Genomic DNA, 12,195 nt, shown 5'->3' with positions numbered 1-12,195 from the left:
AACACATATAGATATTAAAATTTCCCAATTTGCACATTTTTTTTCTGAGAGTATTGATCAAGATCTGTTTAGGTGGAGCAATTTATAAGGTATAGCATATCAAGACAATCACTCTGAACTCCCCATTTTCACATGCTCTGCACTATTGCAGGGAATATGTAGCATAGATACTTCAGAAAGACAGTAACTCCATATGTTAGAGGGAGAAAAAATTAGATGACATAATAGGCTATTTCTAATAAAAAGATATGAGATATTCTGCTATAATCAGCACATAAACTCCATCTCCCATAACAAAGGGAACCAGGGCTAGTTTGGTCACAAATATTTCCTCAGCTTTAAATACTCTCCTTGAACATCAAAATGTCTTTTTGCAAAATCTACTATTTGTACTTCTCTACCTTCAACTCTTTTAACATTACCCTTCACTTTTGTTTATAATTTGTGCATTTATGTGTGTGTTTCCATTCCTTTGGCTTGTTTGCTGTCCTATAAGTGATGTTTACTGAAGAATATTTTTTGTAGAATAAAACACATTTTTAAGACATGTTATATGTTTTGATAAACACATAAAATCATGTAACCACAACCACAGAACATTTGTTATCAACCCCAAACCTGTGACCCTTTGAACAAAATCCTTGCCCTTTATCTGCCACCCTTGGCAATCACTAATCTGTTTTCTGGCCCTACAGTTTACATTTTCTACAATGTTATACAAATGAAATCACAGAGTATGAAGCTTTTCAAGGCCATCTTTTTCACTTGAAACAACGTAATTGCAATTCATCCAATTAGTTGCAGATACCAGTAGTTTATTCTTTTTTATTGCTGAATAGTATTCCTTTGAATGAATGTACCACACTTTGCTTATCCATTCTCTAGTTAAAGGATATTTTGGTGTTTTCTAGTTTTTGGAAATTATTATTAAAGTGTCTATGAACATTCACACAAAATTTATTGTGTGAATGTATATTTTCATATCCTTGGCTAAATATTTGTGAATGGTATGCTGGGTTATGTAAGTGTGTGTTTAACTTTGTAGGAAACAGCTGAACTGTTTTCCAAAGTGACTGCACCATTTTGCATTCCCATCAGCAAATTAAAGGAGTTCCAGCTGATACTGATACTGATTTTCTTCAATACTTAATATTTTCAGGTTTTTCCTAGTTGTTCGTCTTTTAGTTATTCTAATAGGTGTATAGTGATATCCTATTGTGGTTTTAATGTGGATTTCTTAATAACTAATGGTGTTTAACATTTTTTTCACATGATTTGTTCCCATTGGTACATCTTCTTTTGTGGAGTGCCTTGTCAAATCATTTATATATTTTAAAAATTGTTTTTCTTTTAATTATTGAATTTTGAGTTTTTTTTTTTATCTATTCTAGATACAGGTTACTTTACAGATATTAGACTTGAACATATTTTTTTCTATGGCCTGTCTTTTCATTCTCTTAATGGTTTTTTGTAAGAGAAGTTATTTTGAATTTTGATGAAGTCCAGTTTTTGCTTGTATGAATCATGCTTTTAGTGTCAAATCTAAGAAACTCTTGCCCATTCAAGGATCACAAATTTTCCTTCTTATTTACATTATTTTTTTCTAGAAATGTTATAGATTTTAGGGTTTATACTTATGTTTGTAATCCATTTTGAGTTTTTCTTTGTATATATTATAAGCAATGGCTCAAACTTCAGTTTCTTCCACATGGATACCCCAATTTTTCCAGCACCTTCCATTGAAAATCTATTTTTTCTCCACTGAATTGTCTTTCCAATTCTGTAAAATTTCAGTTGGCCATGTACATTTGGGCCTATTCTTGAATGTATTCTAATCAGTGGACCTATTTGTCTATCTTTTAATGTTTTAAATTTAGTTTTAAAATACATTGTATAAATTTAAGGAGTACAAGTGTAGTTTTGTTACATGGATGAATTGTGTAGTGGTCTGGGCTTATAGCATATCCATCACCCAAATAATGTACACTGTAGCAATTAAGTAATTTCTCATCCCTCACCTCCATTCCACCCTACCACTCTAAGGAGTCTGCAATGTCTATCATTCCACACTCTATGTCCATGCATCCTCATTATTTAGCTCCCACTTATAAGTGAGAACATGTGGTACCTGACATTCTGTTTTCAAATTATTTCTCTTAAGATAATGGGCCTCTAGTTCCATTTATGTTGCTGCAAAAGACATGATTGCATTCTTTTTTATGATTGAATAGTATTCCATTGTGCATATGTACCACAGTTTCTTTATCCAGTCACCTGTTGATGGACACATAAGTTGATTCCATATCTTTGCTCTTGTGAGTATTGCTGTGGTAAACATGAGTGAAGATATCTTTTTTATGTAATGATTTCTTTTCCTTTGTGTAGATATTCAGTAGTAGTGAGAGCTGGATCAAATGGTAGTTATATTTTTAATTCTTAAATAAATATTCATACTGTTTTCTCTAGAGGTCTTACTAATTTAGATTCACACCAACAGTGTATAAATGTTTCCCTTTCTCCATATCCTTGTCAATAACTGTTAGGGTATATATATATATATATATATATATATATATATATATATATAATAGCCATTCTATCTGGTGTCAGATGTTATCTCATTGGGGTTTTAATTTGTGTTTCTCTAATAATTATGTTGAACATTTTTTCACATGTTTGCTGGACATTTGTATGTCTTCTTTTGAAAAATGTCTACTCATGTCCTTTGCCCACTTTTCAATGGAGTTATTTGTTTTGTCTTTGTTATTGTTGTTGAGTTGCTTGAGTATCTTTTAAATTCTGGATATTAGTATCCATCAGTTACATAGTTTGCAAGTATTTTCTCTCATTCTGCAGGCTGTCTACACACTCTGTTTACTGTTTATTTGACTATGCAGAAGTTTTTTAGTTTAGGTTCAATTTGCCTATATTTGTACTTGTTGCCTGTGCTTATGAGGTATTAGGAATTCCTTGACTATAACAATATCCAGAGTTTTCTCTAAGTTTTTGTCTAGTATTTTAACAGTTTCAGTTACTTAAGTCTTTTTTTTCTTCAACTTTTATTTTAAGTTCAGGGGGTACATGTGCACAATGTTCAGGTTTGTTGGAAAGGTAAATATGTGCCATGGTGGTTTGCTATACAGATCACTCCATCATCTAGGTATTAAGCCCAGCATCCATAAGCTATTCTTCCTGATGCTCTCCCTCCCCTCATCGACCCCCTTTACAGGTCCCAGTGTCTGTTGTTCCATCCCATGTGTTCGTATGTTCTCATTACTCAGCTCCCTTTTATAGGTGAGAAAATTCAGTGTTTGGTTTTCTGTTCCTGTGTTAGTTTGCTGAGGATGATAGCTTCCAATTCCATCCATGGCCCTGCAAAGGACATATTCTCATTCCTTTTTCTGATTGCATAGTATTCCAAGCACTGTGGAGAACAGCTTGGACATTCCTAAAAAAAAAAAATAAAAATAAAAATAAAAAATAAAATAAAAAAACTATATATAGAGATGCCATGCAATTTGGCAATTCCACTGCTGGGTATACACCCCAAGGAAAGAAAAGTAGTATATTGAATAGACAACTGCACTCCCATGTTTGCTGTAGGACCGTCCATCATAGCTAAGATTTGGAAGAAACCTAAGTGTCCCTTAACTGATGAATAAATAAAGAAAATGTGGTACTTATACACAACGGAATACTCTTCAGCTATAAAAAGAATGAGGTGCTGTCATTTGCAACAACACAGATGGAACTGGACATCATTACATTAAGTGAAATAAGCCAGGCACACACACACAAACACACACACACAAACCAACAACATTGCATGTTCTCAGTTAGTTGTGGGATCAGAATGTCAAAACAATTGAACTCATGGACATAGAGAGCAGAAGATGGTTCTCATAGGCTGAAAATGGTAGTGGGGGCCAGGGAGGAGCTGTGGATGGTTAATGGGTACAAAAAGATAGTTAGAAAGAATGAACAAGATCTTCTCTTTGATAGCACAAAAAGGTGATTATAGTAAATAACGACTGTACATTTAAAAATAATTAAAACTGCAACAGGATTCTTTGTAACACTAAGAACAAATGATTGAGGAGATGTATATCCTATTCTCCATTATGTGATTATTTCATATTTCATGCCTGCATTAAATCATGTCATGTATCCCATAAATATACACACCTACTATATTCCCACAAAAGGTAAAAAATAAAAACAAATTAAACTTGTAAATTCATCTGAAAGAAACAGTCAAATTATGCACCTTATGGAACTAGAAAAGCAAGAACAAACTGAACCCTAAATTAGTAGAAGGAAAGATACAATAAATATTTGAGGATAACTAAGATAAATAGTTTTAAAAATACAAAGGATCAATGACATGAAAAGATGGTTTCATGAAAAGATAAACAAAATGGATGAACTACCAGCTAGATTAAACAAAGAGAGAAGATCCCCTCAAATAAAATCAGTGATGAAAAAGGAAACATTACAATAGATACTACAGAATACAAAGGATCACTAGAAACTATTATGACAACTATATGCTAAGAAATTGGTAAGCCTAGAGGAAATGGATAATTTTCTAGGCACATATAAGCCTATCAAGATTTAATGAGTAAGAAATAGAAAAACCTGAACAGACCAATAACGAGTAGTAAGATTGAATCAGTAATAAAACGTCCAGTGACAAAGGAAAACCCAGAACTGGTTGGCTTTGCTGATGAATTTTATCAAGCCTATAAAAAATAACTAACTGATTTTTCTAAAACTATTCCAGAAATTTAAAGAGGAGGGAATTCTTCTAAACTCATACTATGAGGCCACCATTACTCTGCTATCAAAACCAGTCAATGATAAAATGATAATAATTATAATTTTAAAAGCTACAGATCAATATCCCTGATAAACATAGGTACAAAAATAATCAACAAAATACCAGCAAACTGAATCCAAGAACAAATGAAAAAGATAATACACCATTATCAAGTGTGATTTACCTCAGGGATTCAAGGATTTTTCGACATATATAAATCAGTAAAAATGATATATCCCATCAGCTGAATAAAGGATGTAAACTGTATGATCATTTGCATTTTAGGTGCAGAAAACTTATTTAATAAAATTCAATGTTAACTCATGGCAAAATCTTTCAACAAATTAGGCATAGAAGGAACATAAGATAACAAATGCCATATATGACAGACCCACAGCTAACATTATACTGAATGTGGAAGAGCTGAAAGCCTTTTCTCTAAGAAATGTAACAAAACAAGGATGTCTACTTTCACCAGTCTTATTTAGCATAATACTATAAGTCCTAGACAGAGCAATCAGGCAAGAGAAAGAAAGAAGGGGCATCAGAACTGGAAAAGAGGAAATCAAATTTTCCCTATTTGCAGATGATATGATCATATATACAGAAAAGCCTAAAGGCTGGCAGGGCTCTATGGCTCATGCCTGTAATCCTAGGACTTTGGGAGGCTGAAGCGAGTGGGTCACCTGAAGTCAGGGGTTCAAGACCAGCCTGGCCAACACGGTGAAACCCCGTCTCTACTAAAAATACAAAACTTAGCCAGGTGTGGCGGTGCATGCCTGTAATCCCAGCTACTCTGGAGTCTGAGGTAGGAGTATTGCTTGAACCTGGGAGGCAGAGGTTGCGGTGAGCCAAGGTTGTGCCACTGCACTTCAGCCTGGGCGACAGAGTGAGACTCTGTCTCAATTAGGGGGAAAAAAAAAGAAAGAAAATAAAAGCCTAGTTTTCAATAAACTCTTAGAAATGATTAAACATTCAGTAAGCTTGCAGAATACAAAATCAATATTAAAAAATTAATAGCATTTCTATGCACCTATTGCAAACTATCTGAAAAAATAATCAAGAAAGCAATCCCATTTATAATATCTACAAAAAAATAAAATACCTATCAATAAATTTAACAAGTAGGGAAAGGGGCTCTACAACAAATGCTAGAAAATGCTGATAAAATGAATTGAAAAGGATACAAATGAAAAGACATCTCATGTTTATGAATTGCAAGAATATTATTAAAATGACCCTACTATCAAAAACAAGCTACAGATTCAATGTACTCCCTATCAAAATGCCAATTATATTCTTCATAGAAATAGAAAAAAAAATTCTAAAATTTATATGGAACCACTAAATATCCAAAAAAGTACTGAACAGGAACAAAGCTGAAGCATTACACAAACTGACTTCAAAGTATGCTGCAAAGCTATAGTAACCCAAACAGTGTAGTATTGATATAAAAACAAACAGCAGACCAATGGAACAGATCAGCAAGTTGATAAATAAATTCGTGATTTTACAGTCAACCAATTTTTGATAAAGGTGACAAGACCATTAATTTAAAAAAGGACACTGTCTTCAAAAGAGTGTGCTGAAAATACTGTATATCCATATACAAAAGAATGAAACTAGATGCTTATATATCACTATACACAAAATTAAACTCAAAATGGGTTAGACACTTAAAAATAAGACCCAAAACTATATAGCTACTATAAAAAATATATAGAGGAAACATGTCATGAACTTGGTCAAGGCAAATATTTTATGGCAAAGACTTCAATAACACAGGCAACGAAAACAAAAATAAAGAAATGGGACTATATTATACTAAAAAGTTTCTAGAAAGCAAAGGAAAGAAACAAGAGACCGAAGAAACAATCTTTAGAAACAGAGAAAATATTTTCAAGATATTTATCCAACAAGGAACGATAATCCACAATATACAAGGAACTCAACAGCAAACCGACAAACGATCCCACTTAAAAATGGGCAAAGCGCCAGAATAGACGTTTCTCAAAAGAAGACATGCAAATGGCCAACTTCAACATCATTAATTATTAGGGAAATGTAAATGAAAACCACAATGAGATGTCATCTTACCCCAATTATAATGGCTATGATAAAAATATAAAAAAATAACAGATGCTGGTGAGGATGCAGACAAGAGAAATGTCTTACACACTGTTAATGAAAATATAAACTCGTGCAGTAATGGAAAAGAGTATGAAAGTTTCTCAAAAAAATAAAAATAGAACTACCATATGATCCAGCAATCCTACTGCTGGGTACTTACCAACTGAAAGGAAATTAGTATATCAGAGGGATACTTGCACCCCTATTGTATTTTTATTAGGCGCTATTCACAATAGCCAAAATAAAGAACCAACCTAAGTGTCCATCGATAGATTAACAGATAAAGAAAATATGGTGCATATATACAATGAAGTACTATTAAGCCATGAAAAGAATAAAATATTGTCTTTTGCAACAACATGATGGAATTGGAAGTCATTATGTAAAGTGAAATAAGCCAAGCACAGAAAGACAAATAGTGTATGTTCTCCATCATATATGGGAACTAGAATTTTTATTTCATAGAGGATGCAATGATGGTTTTCAGAAGCTGGAAGGGTGGCGGTGTGAAGGGGTGTTGGATAATGTGTACAAATATGCAGTAAAGGGTGTAAGTTCTAATGTTTAATATCACAATAGTGAGACTGTGGTTAATAATTTGTTATATACTTCAAAGTAGCTAGAAGTGAAGATTTGAAATGTTCCTAATGCACAGAAATGATGAGTGTTTGAGGTGATGGATATCCTAAATATGCTGATTTGATAATTACACATTTTATACATGTTTCAAAATATTGTATGTACTGCATAAATACGCACAATTGTTATGTATCAATTAAAGCAAGAAAACAGTTTTAAGGTAAGTAATGTATTTGTTGGACCTTCAATTAAGGGTAGGTTTTAATCTTACTTTGATTACATTTCCATTCAAGTATACTAGATCATACTCAAAGACGTAAATAGCAGACAAGTTAGGTATAAGCTGTGTTGTCTTTCGATAAGTTTTATAATTATATACAATGTAGTTTGTTGAAAATATTAAGAGATTATAAGATTTTCAATAACATTTATTTTTAAAACCTTTAAAACCTAGACTTTAGGTTGACTCACAAAATAATTTAGTTTAAAAATAACATCTATTTTTAAAACCTTTCAAACCTAGACTTTAAGTTGACTCACAAAATAATTTAGTATCCAAATGAACTTCAAATCACTAAATGCAGAATGAAAATAATGAATGTAATTCTGAGTTTCAGTATGGAAAACCAACACTTGGTTTTAAACATCTCATTTTGTGTAAGGACTCTGTCACAGGCCTACTTGGAGAATATGTATACTCCTACATTGTTCCAAATTAGGCCAAAATATGTACCCCTTTTATGTAATGGAGGTCGAAATGTGACTTGGAATATTAAAATAATCCTCCACTTTCTATTTTTCAGAAACTCAACTTTACATAAATGTGTGGGCTGCCTTAATATTCAGAACTCTAGCAAGGGGTGGGACTCTTAAGTCCAAAAAAAGGCTCTCTTATTGAGGCCAGGCTTAGACTTAAATCGAATTCTCTTCCAGGGAGCTATCCAGGGTACTAGACCATGTCTACTGAAGGTGTCATGACACTCTGGGCAAAAACTCTGCTCATTTCAATGTCTACCTATTTTCCTAATTTCAACTTGCTTATTTCTGACCTGTTGACCACAGGTAACGTAGAAGTCTATCACCTGCCACATGTGTTCTCATTCTAAATGAATACTTTGCCTCTCTGCCTCCCTTTCTCTCTCTCTGGTATTTGTGTATGTGATGTGATGTGTGTGTGTGTGTGTGTGTGTGTGTGTGTGTGTGTGTGTGTGATCTTCTGTAGACACCTTCAAATTTGCCCATTTTCATAGTTGGATTCCTTAACATGGCATCAGAATAAAAGGCAATTTAATTATGTTTAACTATATAGACTCATAAGTTATTAGCATGCCAACTTTTCTTTGTACATAATGAGGTCTTAAAGTGACATGCCCTAGAGACATTTTTCCCATTATCTCGGTGACTAACATTTGGCTCCTCATTAATTATGCAAATTTCTAAAACCAGCTTGAATTTCTTCTCAGAAAATTGGATTTACTTTTCTATTACATCATCAGGCTGCAAATTTCCCAAACTTTCACGCTCTGCTTCCCTTTTAAATGCTAAGTTCCAATTCCAAGTCGTCTCTTTGTGAATGCATAAAACTAAATGCCTCTAAGGGCACCCAAGTCACCCCTTGAATGCTTTTTTTTCTTAGAAATTTCTTCCACCAGATATCCCAACTCATCTCTCTCAAGCTCAAAGTTCCACAGATCTCTAGGGTCAGGGCAAAATTCTACCAGTCTCTTTGTTAAAGCATAGCAAGAGTCACCTTTATTCCAATTCCCAACAAGTTACTCATTTCCATCTGAGACCACCGCAGCCTGGACTTCATTGAATCACTATCGGCATTTTGGTCAAAGCCATTTAACAAGTCTCCAGGAAGTTCCAAACATTCCTACATCCTCCTGTCTTCTTCTGAGACCTCCAAACTGTTCCAGCCTCTGCCTGTTACACAGTTTCAAAGTTGCTTTCACATTTTTTAGGATGTTTATAGCATCACCCCACTACCTTGGTACCAATTTATTGTGTTTGTCCATTTTCATACTGCTATAAAGAACTGCCTAAGACTGGGTAATTTATTTTTAAAAAGAGGTTTAATTGACTCACAGTTCAGCGTGGCTGGGGAGCCTCAGGAAACTTACCATCAAGGCAAAGGGGAAGCAAGGCACCTTCTTCACATGGCAGCAGGAAAAAGAAGTGCTGAACAAAGGAAGGAAGAGCGTCTTATAAAACCATCATATCTCGTGAGAATTCACTTACTATCATGAGAACAGCATGGGGGAAACCACCCCCATGATTCAATTACCTCCACCCGGTCTCTCCCTTGACACTTGGGGATTATGGAGATTACAATTCAAGATGAGATTTGGGTGGGGACACAAAGCCTGACCATATCATGTCTGGATGGGACATGGGAATACCTAGAATGCTGAAAAAGAAAGAGGGTGGGACTGAAACCTGAAGTTCCAACAGACAGAGATTGGGAAGATGAGGGATGATCCAGTAAAGGATACTGAGAAGATGTAGAAGAAAAACAATGATGTAGGAGAAAAAGAAACATTATTTTGTTCTGGAAGCCAACTAAAGAGAAAGTTTAAAGAAAGAGGAAGTCATGAACTTCCATCAAATGCCAGCGACTGTTGAAGCAAGCTGTCAATAACATGTTTTTGCTGACGGGAGAGATCCAATAGAGAGAGAAAAATAGATGTTGGTGGAGGGCGGGTTACAGAACAAAGCCTTTGAGTGGGCAAGAAGGGATGAGACCTAGTGCTCAAAAGGTTGGCCCTAGTTAACACTGTCAGTTCAGCCAAATATAAGTTTATGCATGTGCGTGTACACACACACACACATTTTCACGATTTATAGCTCCACGCACCCACTACTTTCAAAGCTTTGACTTTTACAAAACCCTGTTGGTTAAGTTCACTTTCTCCTCGAGATTTTCAGCAGTCAGTGGGAGGACACTATCAGTTATCTTTGTTCGTAATTCAGTGCAATCTCTGTGGCCAGTTTTGCATCATTAGCTTGTGAGACCAGATGATGAAATAAATGGAAGGCATAGTTCAGTGTTTTCGGGAGCACACCACAACAGCCCTAGGTGTAGAAGGGGGCACGGGGTGGTGTGCCTTTTAAGAAGAACGTTAGAAACCTCTCTAAGGTCCTGAGTTGTTTTAGCCACTGTTACAGTTGCTCTTTTGTCTTTGAAGTGACAAATGTGGAATACATTTTTAACTTTAAGTTCTGAAGTGTGTTGATGAGAAGGATCTTGATTATTCCTCGTGTAAGATTGTACTTTATCTCTGTCATATCGCTAGCTCTCAGTACAGCGTGTGGCTTAGAGTAACGAAGTAGTAAAGCTCGCTTTGAAGAAGGTAGAAAAAATTATGATTATCATCACTACAGACCCAATATTCTCAGAGGGGGCTGGAGGATGGCCTAGGTTCAGAATCATGCCTTTTTTTTGCCACAAGTGGAGTTCATTAAGTGGCATATGTATTCCTGTGTGTGTTTGTGTGCATGTGTGAAGAAGAGAAACATTGTGTGTCATTAATAGTGTGAGAACAAGCAGTGGGAGCATCCTGAGATGGACAAGTGAGGTGGGGGATAGGGGGGACAGGTATATTCATTTCTTTAAATGGGGGTTATCCTGCCTTTACCTTCTAGGAGGATAATGTATGATGTACTAAAACACTCGCCCTAGTATTCGTCACTAAGTATCGAAATGGGCGTGGTTTGGCATATAAGACACCCGCTTTTCGTGAGCCCTGTAAAGAGATACTCTTGGAGTGCTAACGTGACCCTGACTCCTCAAATGTTCGGGAGGCTTTCCCAGTTCTAGCATCCTTTTTGAGAATCCTACCGCGCGCCAGCAATGCTGCTCCGTGGACTTGAGAGGGCCTGCTGAGCATGTGTGAAGATCGCTGCGCATGCTCCGTGGAGTGGGCAGGTTTACCGAGGCGCTACCAGGGGCTTTTACTACTCTTCACCCGCCTCCCCAGGCTAGCACGCCCCCCCCTCCCCTCTATCCCACCACCCACCACTCGGTCCCCCGCATCCACCCCGCCCCTCTATCCCGCCCCCTTCACCCCAGGCAGGGGAATCTCCATTGACGTTTGGGTGACGCTGCTGTGCCGCCGCCGTGGGGGTGGGGAGGGGGGAGTCCAGGCGCCGCACAGGTAAAGCCGCCGCTGCCGCCATATTGACATAGCAGGGAGCGGGGAGGGGACCGGAGGAAGCGGGGTGTTGGGGGGAGTCACCACCGAGCGGCCGTCGTGGTGGTGGCAGTGGTGAGCGCGAGCCGAGCGGCAGCTCTTGAAGAGGCAGCACAGAGTTGTCTTCTCTATGGGAATCACCGGGCGGCGGCGGCGGCGACCCCCGGCTCCCAGCCTCTGAGAGACCCGGCGGCGAGCGCAGCGGTCGCTGAAGGCGGGGCTGGGGGTCGCCGCGGTAGCGGCGGCGGCGGCGGTAGCGGCGGCAGCGGCGGGCCAGTTCCTTAGACAGGATGCGCGGCCGCGCCAGCGGTAGGCGGCAGCTCCTGTTCGAGTGCTCTTGAAGGGGAGATGCTACCATTCGCTCCTCAGGACGAGCCCTGGGACCGAGAAATGGAGGTGTTCAGCGGCGGCGGCGCGAGCAGCGGCGAGGTTAGTGTGGTGGCCAAGAGGGGCTGGAGCCAACCCCCGCCTCCT

General features: G+C 37.3%; 1 protein-coding gene across 1 annotated transcript in view; it reads left to right on the top strand.

Moving 5' to 3' along the window:
* The first annotated feature begins 11,513 nt into the window (after positions 1-11,513).
* RPS6KA6 (ribosomal protein S6 kinase A6) overlaps positions 11,514-12,195 on the top strand; it is a 140,054-nt gene continuing 139,372 nt past the window's right edge. The window contains exon 1 of the mRNA XM_003936820.4: positions 11,514-12,150. Coding sequence (XP_003936869.1) covers positions 12,070-12,150 — 81 coding nt within the window. The 5' untranslated portion in view covers positions 11,514-12,069. The remainder of the gene's footprint in view (positions 12,151-12,195) is intronic.

Source organism: Saimiri boliviensis, chromosome X, assembly GCF_048565385.1.
Source record: "Saimiri boliviensis isolate mSaiBol1 chromosome X, mSaiBol1.pri, whole genome shotgun sequence".
Taxonomy (NCBI): domain Eukaryota; kingdom Metazoa; phylum Chordata; class Mammalia; order Primates; family Cebidae; genus Saimiri; species Saimiri boliviensis.
This window is presented reverse-complemented; position numbering and strand designations above follow the sequence as displayed.